At 36.3% G+C, this 23,761-nt stretch overlaps 1 protein-coding gene across 1 annotated transcript in view; it reads right to left on the bottom strand.

Annotated features, from left to right (window-relative positions):
- LOC135217448 (uncharacterized) overlaps positions 1–23,761 on the bottom strand; it is a 303,493-nt gene that overhangs the window by 21,875 nt on the left and 257,857 nt on the right. The window contains 1 exon segment of the mRNA XM_064253319.1: positions 17,887–17,995. Within this exon segment, the coding sequence (XP_064109389.1) occupies positions 17,887–17,995 (109 nt within the window).

The following is a 23,761-nucleotide window of genomic DNA, read 5'->3' as shown; positions in this document are numbered from 1 at the left end:
ACTGGGCAAATATCGAATGCATTATTTGTACATATGAGAGATTTAGACCATCCTATTAACTGGAGTCAAGCAAGAGCCTTAGTCCCATGTAATGACACAGTTAAAAGGAATATCACTGAATCTTGTTTTATCAAATCAAATAATAGAAATGTTCTAAATTTAAGTCTTGGTTTATTTAAACTTGATGCTTTCATAATGAAAAAAGTTGTAGATAAATATAAGCAACAAAATTAATATATTCAGTTTTTACATGTCTTGGACTGTAAAGATACTTTGTAATTTCGGTTAGGGTCAGAATCTGTTTAAGTTTGTGACCGTGTGATATCCGATAATCCTGGATTATCCCTTTTATTTTTACCCTTTGATAATTAACCATCTGGTATTCCTCCTGATCTTGTTTGTACCTGAGGCCTTCCTCTCCAATTGTACTTTAGTAGCTCCTTGACGATGTCTGAATAAAGACGAAAGCGCTTGGATTTCTGACTATCATTTTCCCGTGGTATTCGCTTATATATATATATATATATATTATATATATATATATATATATATATATATATATATATATATATATATATATAGTATATATATATATATATATATATATATATATATATATATATATATATATATATATATATATATATATATATATATATATATATATATATAATATATTGGGCACAACAAAAGGTACAAGCCGAGCTGTAATAAACTCCTAAAGTGAAGCACTGACACTTCCATAATATAAACATAAATATACTTAACGTAAAATATATTTCTCTTTATAACAACACGCATAACGAAATGGACAGCCAGCATATATGATAAGCCTCAGTGAAAATTCGGTAAGCTAACGGAATAACTGACTGATCGGATGACAGAGACGACCTGTGGCGTCGCATCGCGCGTCACCGCCAACCCGGAAGCCCGAAGTGAGGAGGATATATCCGTGATTTCTTTATATCCTGCGGCTATAACCGGTTGTGAAGTGAAAGGGGGGAGAGAGAGTTGACTTGAGTCGTTACAAAGGAGTATTAAGTTTAATCAGTACTTGCGCCATCGCTAAATGAGCAGATGATTAACGTTTTTTTTTTAATACCAGGATAAGCTTCTATATCGATTATGATGAGAGAGAGAGAGAGAGAGAGAGAGAGAGAGAGAGAGAAACTTTGCTCTTAAATAACAGGTCTAGAGAACAATTAAGATATAATAAAGAACTTGCAAGCAAAAGACTACGGATAGGGTGGGAATGGTTTGGGGTCGGTTGTTTTACTGGGTGGGAGGGGAGGGGGAGGGAGGGGTGAGAGGGGAAGGGAGGAGAGGGGGGAGGGAGGGAGGAAGAGGGTGGGTTTAGGTATGCGGGGAGGGGAGATAAGGGTAACAGGAGAGAGAGAGAGAGAGAGAGAGAGAGAGAGAGAGAGGTCGCGGATGAGGGGACTCGAGTGAGAGAGAAAAGAAGAAAGAAAAGAGAAAGAGGCAGGGGCTAAGGGGAGACAGCTAGATAATCCACGGTTTTTTTTTTTATCTCCCCCTTTGCTGAATCTATCTTCTCTCTCTCTCTCTCTCTCTCTCTCTCTCTCTCAGGACGAGGGAAAGTGGTATCGATGCAGCATGTCAGAGCATGGAGGGCTGCGTGGAAAATGTGGGCGAAATGTGGGCGTGTGGGGCGGAGGTGGGCCAGAATGATGATGATAATGATAATAATGACAATAAACGGTAATTATGATTATAATGACAATGTAATGACTTGCTGATGGGTTGAAGGAAAAACTTCAATGTCTAGAAAATAAGAACTCGGAAGTAAACACTGGTTAGTAAACGAGAGAGAGAGAGAGAGAGAGAGAGAGAGAGAGAGAGAGGCTTCACTACCGTAATCCACTGAGAGAGAGAGAGGGGGGGGGGGGGTCTTCAATCCGTAGAATATATGAAACCCAGTGAGAGAGAGAGAGAGAGAGAGTTACAAGGATTATAATGTCTCAAAGACTTGTTAGTCCCTCCGAGGAGACATCGAGAGAGAAAGGGGCTTCAATCCTATAGAATATAGTAAACCACTGAGAGAGAGAGAGAGAGAGAGAGAGAGAGAGAGAGAGAGAGAAGAACTTTCATCTACTCACGTACACATAAATCAAAACTCTGATCGATGTTCTGAGTCGAGTAATCCACTGAAGTTTCAAAACATCAAGATTCTTTATTTGAGGTAAAAAATAAGAACTTGAAGGATCCACCATAAACAGCAATTAGTCACGGAAAACGCAGCACACATGATGATTAGACATCCACTAATCTATGATTAATGGTAAACATGTCACGTATCGGCCACCTATACAATTTATAATGCTAAATATACCACATTATAAAAATCATATGACTTTTCATACGTACAGGATGGTTACTAAATGTGTTTGGCAGGGTAGGTTTGGTAAAAGCTAATTTATTCAATAAGTCTTCAGAATAGAAGACTCCCAGAAAAAAAGAAACGTTTAGAGTAAGATAGTTCTAAATGGAGGTAAAAAAAATACATATGATTAAATCAATTAAAAATACGTAAATTGTATATTTGACATCTTAAGCCTATTGCGATACGAGATCTTTTTTTATGCAATACTACATTCAAATTATCTAAATTATTATTATAATTATCAATTAATAATATTCAGATCACGAACCCTATTCACACGGAACAAGTCCACAGGAGCCACTGACTTGAAATTCTAGCTTCCAAAGAATATGGTGTTCATTAGAAAAAAAAAAAAAAAGTTCAATTCGAAGTTTTCAAGTTTTCTCCATGTTTTTATGGTAGAGCTACCATATCCAGAGAAACAGCCTTTCATGGTACATAGAGCATTTCTATACTTTCACTAATTTAATCAACTGGGATTTGACTGAATGAAGTTAAACTTGAATCTTATATAAATACACACATGAATAAGTATATATATATATATATATATATATATATATATATATATATATTTTACACTGACCATTTGATAGTGTTTCCAAAAGACTATAGTCATTAGCGATCCTTCGGTACAATGATAAAGTTTACTGTACAAGGCCTTAAAAAACACACACGCACACACAGACATTATATATATATATATATATGTATATAATAATATATATATATATATATATATATATATACATATATATATATACATACTACAATATCTAGAACTGTATGTTATTGTCTATTCTTTGTATATTCCATGTTAATATGGCCTGAGCTGAAAAATCATATATATATATATATATATATAAAAAATATATATATATATTTATATAATATATATAATAATATATTATAGGATGATATATAATAGATAATATATATTATATATATATACATATATATATATATATATATATATATATATAAAATATATAAATATATAATATCAATAATATATATAAATATATATATCATTCTATATTATATATCGATATATATATTATATATATATATATATATATATAAAAGCTGTGCTGATAATCAATGAAATGAATCTGTAATCTTTTCTGCTCTTTCCCCCTTGCCTCTACTCCCTTATTCCCTTTCATTAAATCCCCCATTCCTCCGTTAATCCTAAACCTGAAATCCTACTCCTATAGGATATCCCTCTATCTATACTTCCACGTTCCCCTTTCTCTCCTTCCACTCTCTTCTCTTGTTTTGTTTTCTTTTTAGTGTGTGTGTCTTTTCTGGTAGTGATCATCGTCTTCACTAACATCATAAAGAGGGTTGTGGTAAATATATCATTCCTTTTATATGTTATCTTAAATTATGTGAATCCTCTTCCTTGCTGCTATTTAATGCAATATTCCTCCAGTGAAAATATTCTCCATTTTGCTATGCACTGATCACCGAGGCAGTACAGTAACTGTACCAGTACCAACAGTTAAGATGATAACTATAATTACTATCAAAACTAACAGCAACATTGATAATTTTAAACGATTATCAGTACCAAAAATAAAAATTATTAAAATCACTATCACTACTAACAGCAGCTACAACGATAATTACAATTACTATCAGTTCCAACAACAATCGAGATAATTAAAATTACTAAAAGCAACAACAATAATTACAATTGCTATCAGTACAAACAACAACAAAAATAATTACAATTGGTATCAGTACCAATAACAACGATAATAATTACAATTGCTATCACTACCAACAACAACAACAACAATTACAATTACTATCAGTACCAAAAACTACAGTGAAAATTACAATTGCTGTCAGTACCAACAACAACAAAAATAATTACAATTGCTATCAGTACCAACACTAACAATAATAATTACAATTACATCTGTATCAAACAGCAACGATGATAATAATTCTAGTCCGGTAAAAAATTTTCCTATTAACACATCAAACGGTAGGAACATTTGAACGGAACTTCAGAAAGATAGACGGGCCATTAAAACATAAAGAACTAGAAACAGGGTTATCTGCAATTAATATAAACGTCGACTTCGGCAAAGGTCAATAAAAATCATGAGTCTGATTGCAGTGACAACTGCATTCTTAAGTCAATGCAATGAGAAATACACAAGGGATGCATTTAAATCGCTTCTGTTACTATCAACATCACCTCAAATTTTTTCTCAGGACAAACTAAGTAAAGAAATAATAATAATAATAATAATAATAATAATAATAATAATAATAATAATAATAAAATATGCCAGTCCGTTGGCCTTAATATAGGCTTAAATATCACCAAGGAAGGTATATATTTAGACACTTTTACAGGCCGCTGAAAAAAAATAGATAGAATATATGTAGACTTTAGGCCAAATGCCAAGCGCTGGGGCCTATGAGATCATTCATCGCTGAAACGGATATCAACAGCTTTGAAAGATGTAACAGGAGGAAAACCTCGCAGTTGCACTATGAATCAACTGTAAGGAGAACGAAAGTACAGTAAAAGGAACGAAAGAGGATGCTGCTAAGAACCTTAAGTAATGCCCACAGTGCACCAAAAGAGGTGCGCTGACGGCACTAGCACTCTACGGGAAGCCGTTGTTTTTGTCTGTTTGTATGGTGTTTTTACGTTGCATGGAACCAGTGGTTATTAAGCAACGGGACCAACGGCTTTACGTGACTTCCGAACCACGTCGAGAGTGAACTTTTATCACCAGAAATACACAACTCTGACCCCTCAATGGAATGCCCGAGAATCGAACTTGCGGTCACCGAGGTGGTAAGCCACCGACCACGCCACTGAGGCGCTGCAAAAAAAAAAAAAAAAAAAAAAACACACACACACACAAAAGAGAAACTGCTGAGATCAGCCTAAAAGAGCAAAGAAAAATAACATCGAAAATAAAAACACAGGGAAGAAACCATACATTGAAGAACACTTTACAACGGCACTCAACGATAAAGAACGTATATTAAACTTAACACGATCCATCCTTCCAGGAATACATTTCAGAATCTGCACAATGTAATAGAACGTTCACCATAATCTCAACAAACACATCAGCCTGGAGTTTTTTTTCCCCTTTGTTTCTTTCTTTTCCTTTCGTTGGTTTTGACTCGAATAAACACCACTTCTTCTTCATTAGACTTATTCTTCTTCACTTTTATTCGTCTAACGTCTAATTGTCATTCTTTTGGTTTCTTGTCCTTCGTTATTCTTCTTCTTTTTCTTCTCCAATTTAATTCGTCTGACGTCTAATTCTCATGCTTTTGGTATTTTGTCCTTTATCATTCTTTTTCTTCTTCTTCTACACTTTTATTCGTCTAACGTCTGGTTCTCATTCTTTTTTCTTTTCTGTCCTTTATCTTTCTTCTCGTCTAACGCCTGGTTCTCATTCTTTTGTTTTTTTGACCTTGTCTTGAAATCGGGATGACGTCAAATTTCCGTTCTCCTGCCTCGTTGTGCGTCATCACTTTCCTTTCGGAGTTTTCCTTTAATTTCTTTTATCCTTTGTTTCATTATCGGCCTCATTCTTTCTCTCCTCCTTCCCCACCACCTCCCACCCCCATACCTTTATCCTCTCTCTCTCTCTTTCTCTCCCCCTCCTCCCGCGTTGTTCTCCCTCTTTTTGTTTCTTTTCTGGTCTCTTGTGATCTGCCGCTCGCTCTCTAGCTCTCTCTCTCTCTCTCTCTCGCTCTCTCTCTCTCTCTCCTCTCTCTCTCTCTCTCTCTCCCCCTCACTCCCCTTTCCCAAACAGATACAGGACTAGATCCCCTTCCATCTCTTAATCCTAAAATCCTCCCAAATCCGCAAATCCCTTAATCCTTCTCTCTCTCTCCTCTAAGGTCTTCTGCGTGTATGTTGGGGGAGGGGCCGCGGGGGGAGGGAAGGGGATGGAGGAAAGGAGGGTGAGTGAGAAAAGGGAGGAGGAGGAGGAGGAGGAAAGTCGGGGGGTTGGGTGGGAGGAGAGAAAGGAAGGGGTTGGAGAAACATGGGAAGTGAAGATGGGGGAGTTAAAAGAGGGGAAAGCACACACACAAACACACACACAGAGAGAGAGGAGGAAAGTCGGGGGGTTGGGTGGGAGGAGAGAAAGGAAGGGGTTGGAGAAACATGGGAAGTGAAGATGGGGGAGTTAAAAGAGGGGAAAGCACACACACAAACACACAAACACACACACACACACACACACAGAGAAAGAGAGAGAGAGAGAGAGAGAGAGAGAGAGGCATGACGATAAAAAAAGAATGAGAATTGGGGGATTGGATAAAAGGGAACGGAGGAGGAGTAAAGTCTAGATCGACAGACGGACAGAGAGAGAAAGAGACATAGAGAGGAATTGGAAAACGGCGAATAGCACTACAAGCACAGCACAATAAGAAGGGCAGAAAGAAAGGAAAAGAAACAAAAACAAAACAGAAAAAAAAAAACATTAATAGGACAACTATACATGCGTGCATAAGAAAGCACAAGCAAGCGAAATGCGCCTCTGTATAATGACACCCAAATCCAAAGAGGCAGTTAGTTAAATTGTATATACTGTTTGAAGACGCAATCGTTTCCAACACCCCAATTCCGCATCACAAACACTCTCTTTCCCAGCTTTAGTTTTATTCATTTATCGTGCTTTTTACTTCACTAATTTCTTCATTATTGTCTCGTGCGTTTCTCTCTCTCTCTCTCCTCCTTTATCCCCCTGTGACCTAATATTTATCCATTTTGGCGTGTATGTAAGTATGTATGTCTTACAGATATATATTTTTCACTAATTTCTCAACCTCAGTGTCTCTGTGACATAATATTTCTCTATATTGGCATGTATATGTATTACAGGTATATAGCATAGTTACGTACCTTACGAATATTCAGTGTCAAAATACTTTCAAGATTTTCCATGGGCAAAACGAAAAAGGAACATTTGCTGATCATTCAAAATTCTAAACAAATCTGTCTCATATATGCAAAGGCTAACCAGCAAAAACTCTTCATAAGGAATCACTGGCAACTTTTTCAATTACCAATCAGCTTTTTAACGGCGAGTTTCAACTATCAAATTAATAACGTAAAAAAATCTTTATTGATGAGACGTTCAATCCTGCAATTGCTGTTGAACAGAAATATCAACGCGCTGAGTATTGAACAAACAAAAAATGTCAACATCCAATCCAATGACCTTTTCAACAGTGAATACATTCCAAGGTTCATTAACGTTCGTCTTAGCACTGCCATAAGCAGTTAACATCTTTTCGTCAACTGTATTTCAATTCTAAATTTCGGCGTCGATGGAAATTGAACGTCATATTCTAGACTTTGATTCCAACAGCAAATCCATTTCAATTCTTCAATTAGCGATCAACGTCGATTAAAACGTCGTTGACCGCCATGTTGGGTGGGGCGGGGTGTGTGTGCGGGGGGAGGGTATATGCAGGGGAGGGGATGGGGCTTGGAGGAAAAGCCCTAAGGAAAGCGTAAGATTGAGAGAAGACTTCATAGCCCTGCATTATTAAAATAGAAAATAAATGGTTGGTAGTTGCAGAACGCCCACAGACTTGGTGATCTGCTGCAAGCGGTAATGTCTAGTTTAGTAATGCTACAGTAAAAAATAATTTGTCATTGTCAGGTATCTGGCTATTTAATTACAGAAACTGACATTTAGAGGGGAAATTTATTACAATTAATTCCTACCGTCAGCATATAAAATCTGTCAGTTAGATATATGAAATAATGCAAAAATAAGTTTTTTTTATGATTTCCATGAGACGTTTCGTTTTCCACTTTGCTTTTTCTTGGTGGCAAAGATCTCGTCTCTGTCTCTCTTCATGAAAATGAAATAGGACTCGAAAGAAGTATGAGGAACTAGGATAATATGACCAGAAAAGAGGAACTGAGGACAGAGCATGATAACCCAAACTACAGTATAATTACCATTACTAATACTAAGAAGAACTACCACACACTCAGAGAGAGAGAGAGAGAGAGAGAGAGAGAGAGCCAGATACGCAGAAGATAAAAATTGAATGGGAGAATTAAAAAGACAGTAAGACTGAGAGCCGGATTGATAAATGGTAGCGTGCATAATAAAAAAAAAAGATAGATAAATGGTGCGAGAGGGGAGAAAAAGATTTGAACGGGTTATGAAAGGGAAGATGCGAGACAGAGGAAAAAAAAAGATATTAAAAATTCCGGGATAAACAAAATTCATTTATGGACAAATAGAAGAATCAAAATTAAAAGAAGGATATGAGGATGCAATGGATTAAGAGCGGAATCAAAGGATAAGCGACGAAACAAGTAAAAAGAGAAGCGAGGGAGAGACAAACTGCTGGCACAGATACAACTGTAAACACAGACTCAGAAATAGGATATAAAACCCTACACGAGAGAGAGAGAGAGAGAGAGAGAGAGAGAGAGAGAGAGAGAGAGAGAGAGAGAGAGAGGTGGGTATGTGAATATGCATGCTGAAAAATTAATAGTTATTCTGTGCAGATTTGTAGGAAAAACCACCAGCTATATAGAAAAAAGAAAAAGCAGAAGGAGAGAGAGAGAGAGAGAGAGAGAGAGAGAGAGAGAGAGAGAGAGAGAGGAGAAGAAAGAAGTAACAGGAGACAGAGGAGGATAGGAGACTAACAAGAGAAAGAGAAGGATGAATTTGGGGGGGAAGAAGGGGAGGAGGGAGAGAGAGAGAGAGAGAGAGCAAGGGGTGGTGTACAAGGCAAAGTGGGTGGATAGAGGGATAGAAGAGAGAGAAGAGGGGAATAAAGATGGATTTACCTCGAAGGGACGAGACAGGACATCCAGATATGCCTTGGCTGCGGCTAATGCTTTTTGGACACCACTAAAAATTAAACAAATAAAAGATACTTAAACACACACACACACACACACACACACACATTATTCATCAGCATATAAATGCTGTAAAGGAAAGCAGACGTGATAAAGAACCACCTGTATGAGACGCACTGATCAATAATCAATCAATAATTAATAATTAAACAGACAAATCCCAAGATGAAGAAACACAGAATAAGATCAAAGTTCCAAGCCTGAAAGGTTCATGTGTACGACAATTTACCAAAAGGATTGTAATATCTCAATGGTACTTGGTTGCGGTGAATCCTTGAATATATATATTAGATTATATATATATATATATATATACATATATTATATAATATATATATCACAAAAATAATGGTTTCTCTAAACGCTGGTTAAATATAATATTATCACTTAAAAACGATATATATATCACAAGCAATTTTAAAAACGATAAGAAACTATCACTACCAAAGCGAGGACCACTCTTTCCTAGTGGCATATGTCTTTATATATATATATATAGTATATATATATATATATATATATATATATATATATATATATATAACATGCACTCATATATTTACATATATATATGCATTTTTCTTGAAAGGCTTTTACGTTTGCTCAATGAATAATGCAGAATGATAAAAAAAATTATTCAGCGTTGACATTCCAGTACAAACCAAATACTTATTTTATAAATTACATAAACAAGTACGTCTCCAGCGTCATTTCAAAAAAAAAAAGAGGGGGGGCGGGGGGGGGGAGAAGCACATATCTTAATAAATGTGTCTCACTGACTTGGGGATTACGGTGGTCTACTTTAATTTGACATTTTCATTTTATGGCGTATCCTTATACCTGGTCTGACGGCGGGCCAGTTAGGCTAATGTGCCAAAACGAGATTAAGCAGCTTTCTTATCGAAGGGTGATACTTTTTCCTGAGGGAAGGAAAATACTGTAACTCTTCCGCTGGATGTCTAAAAGTCAAGGTCAAAGTCGTCAGTTTCAGTCCTCCCCCACCAGGCTATTTCCTCTCAGGCGGACGTCACCCGGGTGACCTCAACTCCCCATCACGACGTCACTCTTGCTCTATGAGCAAAAGCCCGTGCTGGCATAAGGCCAGCTCAATCAAAAACAGCAATAACCACTGGTAGACAGCCTCACTATTCGCTCCCTCACGGGGAAGGGAACATCAGATTACGAAACCCGAACGTTACCAACCGTACTATAGTAGCTTTACATCAACCGTGCATCTGATGTCTAGGCCCGTCCCTTACGACGCTCCTGACTGGCAGTTGATAAGCCAATCACAGGGCTGGAAACTCTCAGTCTCTCTCGAGAGTTCACATAGGCAGGACGTATGTTCCACATTTCCTGAGGGATACGTTTGAAAGACGTAGCCCTCAGGAGGTGGTGAGCTTCCAGCCCTGTGACTTGGCTTATCAACAGCCAATCAGGAGCGTCGTAAGGGACTGGCCTAGACATCAAATGCACGGTCGATGTGAATCTACTATAGCCAGATGGTTTCTTGGATTCTATAAAAATGCTTGAGCACAAAGAAAACTCATAATCACATGAATCAATAAAATGGGAAAGTAAATCCACAGCAGTATGCCTGTTTGATTTTGTTATTCAAAATATATAAAGCAGAGAGCTTTCGATGACTTGCACACTGCACGGTCCTCCTTGTCAATCGAGAACTTTAGAGCTTGGAAAAATTGAAGCAATTGGGCATAATTATAGTTGTTATGTTATGTCCGTAAAAATATATTCAGCAATATAAATATACATTACGTATACCAATCATTATACATTATAACATACACACACACACACACACACACACACACACACACACACACACACATATATATATATATATATATATATATATATATATATAGAGAGAGAGAGAGAGAGAGAGAGAGAGAGAGAGAGAGAGTACCTTGATTTCTTGTACCTGCATTTTCAAAATGACTGATTATATTGTATTTCATCACATATAATATGAAGATGATGTCAACACCAAAAACACGCAGAACAAATTCATTAAAGACGTACCTATGTTTTCGAGGATAAAAAAGAAAAAAAAAAATGTTTACCTGCATCGGCCAAACCACAAATTAAACCCTAGTTTGCTTTAAAACACATCGTCATTAGGATTGCACAACTGTGGCAAAGGCAAGAAATAATGCATTAGTAACGAGATTGTATTTTGGTTAATGGCATCGTATTATTAATTCAAGCAATAATGGGGGACAGCATTCCGGATAATAATTGGAACGATTTACCTGATCGCCGGCTATTCAGCCTCGCTCCCCCCCGGGGTAACGCGCTCTTCACTGCAATGGGCGTTGGAAGTCTGTCCAGGTCTTGGAATTCGGATTTAGTAACGAAATTCGAGCCCAAAAATGATTCTCAAACTCTATAGATCACATAAATATCTTAATCGTATCATTCATGTCGTCGGTGACTTGGCAGATATTCGGTTCATCTTAAGTCTTTCAGATTAACTGAGCAAAAAATATAATAATATTTCCCATATTTTTACCGATACTAGTTCCTCGTTGGACGAGTATATTTCGCGCTCGGCCAACGCGGAACCAGAGGAATTTATCTCTGGCGATAGAAATTCATTTCTCGATATAATGTGGTTCGGATCCCTCAATAAGCTGTAGGTCTCGCTGCTAGGTAACCAATTGGTTCCTAGCCACGTAAAAATAACTAATCCTTCGGGCCAGGCCTAGGAGAGCTGTTAATCAGTTCAGTGGTCTAGTAAAACTAAGATATACTTAACTTCTTTTTACCGATACTTTAGAGATCATAAAAGTCTTTATCGTATAATTCATGTCATTAGTGACTTGACAAAAATTAGCTTCATAATTATGTATTTCTGATTAACTGCGCAAAAAAAAATAATAATAAAATGAAATAATAATAATTCCCATTTTTTTACCGAAACTTTAGATATAAAAATATCTTAATAGTATAATTCCCGTCATAAATGACTTGACAAGTATTCACTTCATAATTATGTATTTATGATTAACTGCGTAAAATAATAATAATTATAATAATAATTCCCATTTTTACCGAAACTTTAATGATAATAAAAATAACTTAATATTGCATTCATAATAAGTATTTCAGATTAACTCCGCAAAAAATAAAATATGTATTAATAACAATTCAATATTTGTTGCCTCAATTGTGACCTGAATCACAAGTTTACACCACGGGATGAAGGGACCGTATTTCGCTACCCATTAAAGAAAGAAGAGGATGAAGGAAAAAAGTAAGTGATACGGAAAATGCTTCGAATATTTCTTCCCCAAATATCCTCATTATTCGCGGTCCCCATTTCCCTCCTCACTTTCTCATCCCTCCAGAAAGGGCCGGTGCCTATAACCTTGCCAGTTCAAACAAAGCGCATCGAGGAGATAAGAAATTCTGCGGCCCGGGGCAAGAAGGGCACGCGGGAGCATTGTGAATGGAACACTTACTTACTTACAAGCTCCATTCAAAATCCGGTGGTCTCTCGGAGAACATAGGACCTTGGTGTACATACGTCTTCCCTTAGACGATCGGCATATCTACGCTCGAGGAGATGAATGCTGAGGAAAAGGCTTCCCGCCTTCATCTTGAGGAGTCCGTAAAAGCCCGCCAAAATACGCGCGCGGGATTCTTCGTTTCCCTCGACGGGAAATGACACCACTTCTAAGTAACCTGAATTTCAGCTGTTCACAGGAAGATTCATCATGGGGAAGATTTACTCCCATGGGAAGGGTTTTACTCCAAAAGCACAGATCCCAAACAATAAAAGCAAAAAAAGGGGGCGAGAACAGTCCCCCCGCTTCTTCTTTACGAGCTCTAAACAGCCAATCAGCTGCAGTCACGTGCCCGCTAGGAGCCAATCAGGACCAAGTGTCGGAATAACGATATATCACGTGTTATCGTTTGACTGGCCGGCGAGTTATGACATGATATGGTGCCTTGTCCACCAAGATATGCATATTGCCTCACATATTTCAAGTTTTCCACTATCCCTCCCCCAACACATCGGTCGGTGGTGCCGTCTCCCCCTCCACCTCCCCGCACCCCCTTCCCGACAGAATGCCAAATTTCTCTCAACTCGCTTTTTCTGGCGGTGGTCAGATAAGGATAAGTGGTTACCAAAAAGTATGGTCGCCAAACCGTTTAGATTTCGCTCAATACTACTCCTTCTCTCCCCTCCTCCCCCTCTTCCTCCTACACACTCTCGCTCGCTCTCCCCTCTTTCTCGTCCTCCTCCCCCTCCTCTCCTTCATCCTCCTCCCCCTCCCCCCTCTCCCTGAAACACGGAAAGACAACTCTTCTACTGCCCAGGAACCCAAGAAACGGTCTCGCTATTCGAGAGAGGTGGCGTCCCCCAATCAGGGATGCCCGCTGGGGAAGGGGTGGGGGAGTGTATGTAAGGGGATGCAGGGGAGTGTTGGGTGGGGGTGGGGGGTTAATACCGTCCGCTGAGCGCCAAAACTTTTCTGAGACTCGAGTCAAAATTTTCGGGAAAAGCGGAGGTCCACGGGCGGTGGATCGGGGGCTCCCCGCTTTTCATGTGCCATTACGTGGGTTTAGCTGTATAATACTGACCTTAACCCAACTAACTGTTTATGGCTTTTCTAAACGGCGCTCCGAGAGATGGATTGAGGAAGCAAAGAGATTCGTACGGAATAATATATAATATATATATATATTCTATATATATAATATATATATATATATATATATACATATAATGTATATTGCAAATAGAATGATTGGAGCTTCTGCCTACTAAATGGTATTTATGTTGTATCGTAATGAAGAGATGAATGTTGAAGTGTTGTATTTTATGACCTCTTACATTATCAGCGTTAAAAAAATTACATTTAAGTTTTTTCCAACCCATTCATCGTAGAATTGAAAGTTTTATACTAATTCTACACAATAACGGAAAGAAACCACAAAAACAAAGACTGGGACAACGAGTTAATATCAGACAAAATCACCCAAAATGAAAACGATAAAGAAATTCACGAGAACCAATCACCTCAAACGAACTCTTAAAAACACAGCACACTGCCTTTAGTAATTAGATAGCGGCTCAAGATAAACTTTTATTATTAAGCAAGATAAAAGAGAGCGAGAAAGGGGGGACCCAAAAAGTAATAAAAGACAGAGAGGAGAGAAAATATACAAGAATTAGAGGAAATTCCAGCGAGGGTGCCATAACATTTTGGCGCGCAGCTGTGTTAAGATAAGCTCGGCGGCTAGCGATAAAGTTTGGATTTGGGGCGATTTATCCACTAATGGGGGAGGCTGCAGCGAGTCTATAAATTCTGGATTACGTAGCACACCGCTAAGTGGGTCTCTCTCTGAAGGGGGTGGGTGGCAACCCCCACCCCCACCCCCGATCCCAGGGGCTCAAACTGCGATTTCTTATGGTTCTTAGAGTTTTAGTTGGCTTCTTGTTCAAAAGACAGACAGACGGACATTCCAGCGGAAGCGGCAAATGCAGTTTCGAGAAGCGAACGAGTCAATTTATGTGGATGCGACCCATAGAGTTTTCTGAGCCCTTTCCTACAGTACTACATAATATGTTGTTCCGATAAACTTTGTAGTGTGGATGACTCCGTCACATAACTAGAAAGAAGGTTATTACCATTTATTTTATTTTCCCCAAGTTTAAATCGAACGTTCTTTGTACAGACGAAAAATACTTGAAAAATTCAAGCAGATGCAACGCGTTACTTTCCTAATTCAATTTTCATTGTATTTTAACAATTCTTAAATTTTTATTTATTTATATACTTGAAATTTTATCTATTTTTCTAAGGACTGATCCTCTCTGACTGTATTTTCTTTTACCTTGTAACTCTTTTTGAATGAATACCATATTCTTTGGAAGCTTGAACGTCAAGTGATTGGCCTCTCTATGGGCTTATTCGATATGAATAGGGTTTATCATTTGAATAATAATAATAATGAGTCTCTTATCTTACCTTATCTTATTCATTCGGTCTCTTGCTTTTCATTATGGATTTTCATTCTCTTGTATGAATTCAAGTATTTAAAAAAAAATGATACAAAATAGAAAATTCAAGGTCAACCAAAGAAATGTTACAGGTGAACTGCACTAAATCATCATTTGCCATAAATGTTTGTAAAACGAGAAAAAAATCTTTTCTTTGGTAAATCTACTTTCGGCATTAAAAAGCTGTCATTTTCTGAATGTTTAAAGAAAAACATTCGAGGAAATATATTAAAAAAATCCATTCGGCCCTTCTAAAGAACAAAAATAATAAATTGTATATATAATATATATGTGTATATAAATATATAAAAAATATAATATACAATATGTATGTAATATATATATAATATATATATATATATAATATATATATATATATACAATGTGTGTGCACGCCGTACGGACAGTGTACTTTAGAGTGCCGAATGTGATTTGTTAAAACATTTTCTCGAATGTTTCACCTTAAACATTCATAGAAAGACTGCTTCTAAAGCTGAAAGTAGATTTACCAGAGAAAAGATATTTTCATCGCATTAAAAACATTCATGGCAAATGATTATTTAGTACAGTTCACCTGTGACATTTCTTTGGTTTGACCTTGAATTTCCTATTTTGTATCATTTTCTTCTCAACAACTTTCTCTCGAATGGAGTGCTATCACTGAAGAAAATGAGAATCCATTATGAAACGCGGGAGACAGACGACGATAAATGAATGATGGTAAGATAAAACACTTAGGTAACTATATATATGTATGGTATATATATGTATAATATTATATTTATTATTTATATATATGGTATCTATAATATATTTAATAATTATATATAATATTATATAATAGATTAATTATATATATATGTATGTATTATATATTATATATATATTATATTTTATATATATATATATATGTTATATTAATTTATATATTAAGATATATAATAATATATATATATATGTGATATATATATGTATATATGAGATACCTTGAGCAGCAGAATTCCACAGCATTACGGTAATAAAACTTATCGTGTCTCCGTTAATCCTGACGGTGAATTAGCTATCGATTGAAGATTTGTGGCAAGTTGCAATCAAGATAAAAAAAAATAAAAAATAAGACCCAAGGCCGGCAGCCCCATCCCAAAAGGGGTTTGTACTTACTTAAGCCATTCCGCTCAACGAATCATAAGCCGGATGTTGGATCCTATTTAAACATCTTTTATGTAATTACTTATATGAAATGTATCTTAAAAACCTTCCTAGCGAGGAACCGCCATAAATACTAGTCTGTTCTTGGTGGATCCTATTTAAACACCTTTTACGTAATTACTGGTTTGAATGGTATCTTGAAAGCCTTCTTAGAGAGGAAACTGCCATAAATACGACAGTACGTTCTTTTGGAACTGACGATAAAAATCGGCAGCCGATGGCACTGAGGCCTATAACTTGCTGCCTCTGATTGGTCGATGCATTTGACTCACAACCCCTGGGGTGTACAGCTGTACAGCTTGAGCCTCCACCAATCACGATTAGTTTCGACGATGGGGTCTGCTGATACTTAACATCGGCCAGTAAATAAATAAATAAATACAAACATAAATAAATAAATGAATAAATATGTGATCAAACCAAGAATTTCAACGAATTAGTTACGAAACGTTCTCAAGAAAAAACAAAAAACATACAGCAATCTAAAAGACATTTCCACGAATGTCATATCCTAGAAGACTATCTGAAATACAGCGATATAACAAAAAGGTTAAAATGAAAATACACAAGTGCTTAAAGTCACCAAGCAGGATAAACAGATAATGCTAAGGAACAAGGAGGTCGAACAGGTGAAATATCATGACCCAACGTATCAAATTTCTGCGGGTGTGTGTTATCTAGTGGGTTGGGATCTTACTGTTAAGACAACAAATTAATATCCACTTCTATAATGAATGACATTAGATGGGACACAATATCTGAAATGGTGAAATAATGCCCTACTATCTATATTATTTAAAGGAATCATATATTGATAAAAAAAAATAAGGCATTGCACGGATAATGACTTATTAAAACATGGAAGGATTGTGTCCTTTGTAAGTAAATAAACAAATATAACTACAGTATCATAAATTCGTCCTTCATGCATTGGACGAAATTATCTAGACATATTAATCCACAGATGGGAGAACACCACCCTGGACGAAAATGGACGAAAATGGAATATTTAATACAATAAAGAACTTAGGCCAAATGCTATGAGCTGGGACCTATGAGGTCATTCATCCCTGAAACGGAAACCGACAGAGAAAAGGTTAGAAAGGTGAAACAGGAGGAAAACCTCATAGCAGCTGCACTATAAATCATTAGTTATAAGAGGTTGGAGAGTAAGATGAAAGAGAGTATGAACGGAGGTACAGTAAAAGGAATGAAAGGGGTTGCAGCTAGGGGTCGGGAGGACGTTGGGAAAAACCTTAAATACAGCCTGCAGTACAGCATGAAGTCACTGACTTATGGGGGTGTGGGGGGGTGGATGGCGAAACAAAAAACCGAGCCAGGGGTACTTACTTCGTCTAAGGGACATCCAGCGGAGACCAGGAGATGGTGGGACTGCTGCAGAAGGAGCCTTAACAGCCTGTCCTTAATGTCCCTGGCACAGCGCACTTTCCAAGGGCTGCTGTAAAGGGGAAAGTTTGTCATGATTGGCGTAAGAGTAAATGAGAGCAAAATACAGTGATACTAGTTCTAAATAATGTGGATTTTAGTGTTAATCTAGCTTAAAAGGAATGTTTACGGTAACGATTCAGGAAGCAGTCATTAGACATATATCTTCAATGTTTATACCATCTAAGGATACACATAGTGTACATATATATATATATATATATATATATATATATATATATATATATATATATATATATATATATACATATATATATATAGTATAATATATATATATATATATATATAGAGAGAGAAGAGAGAGAGAGAGAGAGAGAGAGAGAGAGAGAGAGAGAAAGACTGTTGTAGGAGGAAGTACGTCTTAGGTGGTTCTTAAAATACATTTATTGCAACGACCACTGCAATAAATGTATTTTAAGGACCACCTGAGACGTACTTCCTCCTACAACAGTCTTCTATTGTTCGAGTTACAAGTAACGCCATATCTTAGAACGGTGTGTATAGTATATATATATATATATATATATTATATATATATATATATATATATATATATATATATATATATATATATATACATATATATATATATATATATATATATATATATATATATATTACACACATTCTGCGTGTAGGTTTATAATGAATGTAGAAGAACACTATGAACAGCAAAGAAATAAATTCCTTTTCATACTATGAGCTGGACAAAGGTTAACAGCACAGAGCTGCAGGTAACCTAAGGATTTAACTAACCCGAATTAACGTTAATATTCCTGAGTTACATCTTTCATCTCTTCTCTGGCCATGTTGTGAATGGCAGTGTTTGAAGCGAAGAAGTCAGTGTATTTACCGATAATGCCAATTCCTAGGTTGAAGGAATGGAATGGAATAATACAGCAGAACAGAATACTAATTTTAGGCCGAAGGCCAAGCGCTGGGACCTCAGAGGCATTCAGAGTTCAAAGAGAAACTTAGAATACAAAGGTTATAAAGGTGTAACAGGAGGAAAGAGGAGGGTGGAAAGTAAGACCGAAGAAAGAATATGAACGGAAGTACAGTAAATGGAATGAAAGTGGTTGCAGCTATGGGCCGAAGGGACGCTGCAAAGAACCTTAAGTAATGCCTACGTACAGTGCACAGCGTGAGGTGCACTGACGGCACTAACCCCCTTGTGGGGTCAGAGTTGAAGGAAACTTTGATCTAATATCGCACAACGATAAAATCATTGCGGACGAATTTTCATTTAACGGAATAACCACGAATTGGCCCTTTGGTCGCTTCTACGGGAATATCTACGCCATAAATTTAACAAGCAATTATTTAGCGTATAATACCAACCTCAGTGAATAGCATTTCGAAAAAAAATAATTTAATATAAGGAGAATATTATTTCCATGCTGTATACGTATGATGCCATTGTAAATACTTTTAAAAAGGGACCATGTTAAAAAGAGACAATAACCATTTTCTTCGTTCCCAATTAAAAAAATCACAGACAATTGTTTTCCCCGGTTTTGGGAGATTGTCAAACTTCATTTACAACGAAAAGAAACCGAATGATAATAATGGGTAAAGCTTAACATTAGCTGCAATTTTTTTTATTTAGGAAAGAGAATATATTGAAAACAACAGACTTTGACCTAACCAGACTTTAAGGCAAGGGTTTACTTGCGCAATAAAAAAAAAAAAAAAATCTGAACCACAAAGGTGGAATTCCTGAAAAAACAGGTGTCTAAAGAAAAAAAAAAAAAAAAAAAACCTGAGATATGTGCAACCAACCATAACAACACATGTTAATGGTTCCAGGGAAATAGGACGTTTATTCTTAAGAAAACCATGGTATTTCACGCGTTTGAGACAAAGGCTGGGGATGGAGTAGCTATCGCTGGGCCAACGTTTGTCAATAAACTTCTGCATCAAACATAAACATGAATATAAAGAGCACAGTTTTAACTCAAGTATTCAGTTAATTCTTTAAGGACTTCAGTCATTTAACGAGAGGCTGATTCTTAACACCTCTAGTAACATAGTATAATAAAAATGAATAAAAGATAAATAAATAAATGAATAAAAAATAGGTTCCCATTCAGTCAATTTTGACGGCATCACTCACCGAATTGACCTATTGGAAAAGCGGATGTCTTCACAATGGCTCGCCGTGACAGAGCCCACAAGACTGATTGCAGGCCTCACAGGGTTATTTTCTGGTTTTGCTAAGCCGTATGAATATGTAAGAGAGGCAGACTTTGTATTTCATCGAAATAAAAAGCTCTTTGCTTTCCACGAAATTCCTTCGGTTGAGTGGGACTTTAGGGGCTCGTCGATAAGGTTAAGTTTTTAAACGACCAGACTTTCATGAAACAATTTTATGGATAAATTAGCCTTTCTTTGACAATTAGCGGTGTGTTGGATTCCTGGAACTTGTTTACCCGGTTGTTTGTCAACATTTTGGCTTTGAAGTAAAAACTTCTCTGGAAGTCAGGAATATCAGTCTCACGAGGTTATCTATTGACAAAAAAAACGCGGAAGTGTTTTCGCACGTCATGAATGTTGAGTTATATCCTTCACAAATGTCTTAAGTAAATAAGGAAAATAATACTTGCAGATTATCACTGACACAAAAGACAAACCGGGCTCCTACAACAAATGCATTCATTATATGCAACTCAACACTTGCTCCTAACACATTAAACACATCTCCCTGCATATCTTACTCTAATTAAAAAGTGCTAAATGAAGTTGATTTTGACAGTTTTTAAGAATATATTTTATGCGAAAACTGTAGGCTTACAACTATGGCGTGGTGGGGGATCACTACGTCACACAGCAGATTGGGTTCAAAAATTACAGGAAGGGAAATAATGATTTCGCCTTTCGTTCCTTTCGTTTCTTAAGGCTTCCGGTGAAATTCGTATTCCCAAGTATTAAGAAAGAGAGAGGTTAAGAAGTCAATGTGACATAGTATATATATATAGATATATATTATATATATATATATATATAAATTATATATCTATATATATATATAAAAAAATATACATCAGACGTCTGAAAATATAACTGAGTTCCATTATATCTTCTGAGCACCTTATAAATTTTACTGTATAAGAAATAAAAACAAACACTTATCATTTACGCACTTTCATACCATTACTACTCCCTAAGCTCTCCGGTATTGGCGGAACTTATGATGCAAATGTCCTTTTTATCCAGAGGAAAAATCACATAAAAACATTCGATATGCTTTGCTCCGCTTTAAAGAAAAACAAGTTTATATTGCACTAGCAATCTAAGTAAGTTTTGACTCGGTAACATTTTTAATTTTATATATCTTTACCTAAGTATTATATCTTTTGCGTCCATTATTAAATCCACTTTATTCTAGGTCTCATTCTGTTATTACATATACAAGTCCTTCTGAGGATGTTTCAATAGACAGTACAGTTAGGATCACACATTTTGTTCCAATCTTTCATTGTGATACCTTGCACTTATATACATTATGGGTTCCTGTTTGTTCTGCGCACGCAAGCACATACATAAGTGCATATAGCATATATATACATATACATACATACAATTTTTTTTTATCTTTTACCTACTCATAACTTGACATCTTGCACTCTAGTTCAGTCACTATGATGAAATTTCTTGATGATTGCCTGAGAAATATACTTGTAAATTTCAATTAACCTTGAAAGAAAAGTCTATAAAAAAATGAAAAGCGAAGGAAGGACTGATACAGAATTTTGAGGCCCTTGTTAATTCAAGGCCTTTAGGGTTGTAAGTGAGAAAGATGGCAACTGAACTCGCTAATTGAAACAAAAAGGCTTCAAATCTATGCTGCATTTAATATGATTTTCCTCACTTACTCATTAAATTATGCTGGGTGATTTTCCCTAATCATTAACAAAATATTCATCGGTATTCCTGTGGGAGGCTTTGAAAACATGAATCTGTTAGGAAATCACTTTATTTTACCTAACAAATATTGGATATATGCTGCTGACTTATTTTTCACGTTATAATGTCGGGATCCATCTGGTTTCGAAAATGAATGAAAAATTGAAAAATAATGTTTATCGAAAAAATTTCTTTGGCGAAATCGAGCGAAGTGAAAACAAAACAAATAACAGTATCTCTCCTTTCATTACAAAATGACAGCATTAACCCCGATATTTTTCTTATTGAAAATCGTGAAGAAAACTAATACTTCACCGCCGAGGAAACGGCCATTATCATAGAGAATGCACTAATCAATACCAAATGAAAGCTGACACACTCTCCATCTATCGGTCAGTCAATCTGTCTGTCTCGGCATTTTTTTATCCTGCTATCCGTTCCGTCCAACGAGTTTTATTCGGCTAGTTTATTTTGCAGAAAGCTTCATATTTCTACGTTAATCTTCTTAACGAATTGAGCGTAAGTACTCCGGCAGTACGTACTGGAAAGCAAAATTAAACAGATAAACTTGAACAGGCAGGTGATCCGGCGGCACTTACAACGTAATGGCTAATAGCATATACACGGATGGATAGAAACACAATTCGATAAATCATCACGTTTGAGCGTAACGCTCATTTACAAATGAAAAGGGGAAATAATAATAATAATAATAATATTTCATACAGGTGAGTATCGACAAGTGCAAACTACCTTACGTATATTAATATGCTTTTTACATTAATATGAAATATAATATATATATATATATAATATATATATATATATATATACATACATACATACATACTATATATATATATATATATATATATAAATATATATATATATATATATATATAATATAACGAGGAGCCCATAAAAACACCAAAAATGTAGAGAGAAAAGTACTATATTTCAGAGACTGCTGTCTCTCTCTTCAGGTATTATGAATGAGAAAAGTTTACAGAAAAGGTGGTATTTATACCAAGAGATCCGTCCACAAGTAAGCCAATTTAGTCACCCCCGCTGATAATCTTCCTTTAATCTTCTTAAACGTTGGTTGAATGAAAACTTCGTCGACGACATCTGAAATCCACGAGCCTTTTGAGATGTTCATTACCTGCTTCTCTTTTATTAAGGCCGATTCCATCATTTGACTCTTGTACCGGCAGTTGCTGCTTATAAATTACACGTGACAAATTCCAGTTTATTCTATGGTTATGTTCATTTATATGGTTGAAAATAGCCGACTTTCTGTTGTCCTACCTAACTGACCTTTGTGTTTTGTATTAATCTCTGGGGAAGTGATTTACCTGAAATATCCGATGTAAGATTGGTCACAATCCTGGCATGGGATCTCATAGACCCCAGAGTCCTTGGGAGATGTCTTTGTTGGACGTTAATCAGGGATTTGGCTAAGGTGTTTGGGTAGGTAAATGCAAAAGGGTTGGATTTCCCAAGGGTGTGGGTTACTCTCTTAATCGTCTCCAGGTGAGGAATTTTTATTTTATTGTTGGGTGTGTCCTCTGGTCTTGTCTTTAGGGGGTCGGTAGAAAATTACGTTTGCTTTTTGAATTGCTTTTCTCAATTATATGGTCAGGATACTTAAAGACGAAAGTTGCTTGCGAATTAGTTCAAATTCTTTTCCAGGAAATCTGGGGAACAAATTCGTAAGGCTCTTAAAAATAGGTTGCTAGCTACACCTATCTTGATAGTAATGTCGTGATAGCTAAAGTAGTGAATATATGAAAGTGAGAACGTTGGTTTTCTCTCTACATTTTGGTGTTTTTATGGGCTCCTTTTATTAGAT

The sequence above is a fragment of the Macrobrachium nipponense genome, chromosome 7 (assembly GCF_015104395.2).
Source record: "Macrobrachium nipponense isolate FS-2020 chromosome 7, ASM1510439v2, whole genome shotgun sequence".
Classification (NCBI taxonomy): Eukaryota; Metazoa; Arthropoda; class Malacostraca; order Decapoda; family Palaemonidae; genus Macrobrachium; species Macrobrachium nipponense.
This window is presented reverse-complemented; position numbering and strand designations above follow the sequence as displayed.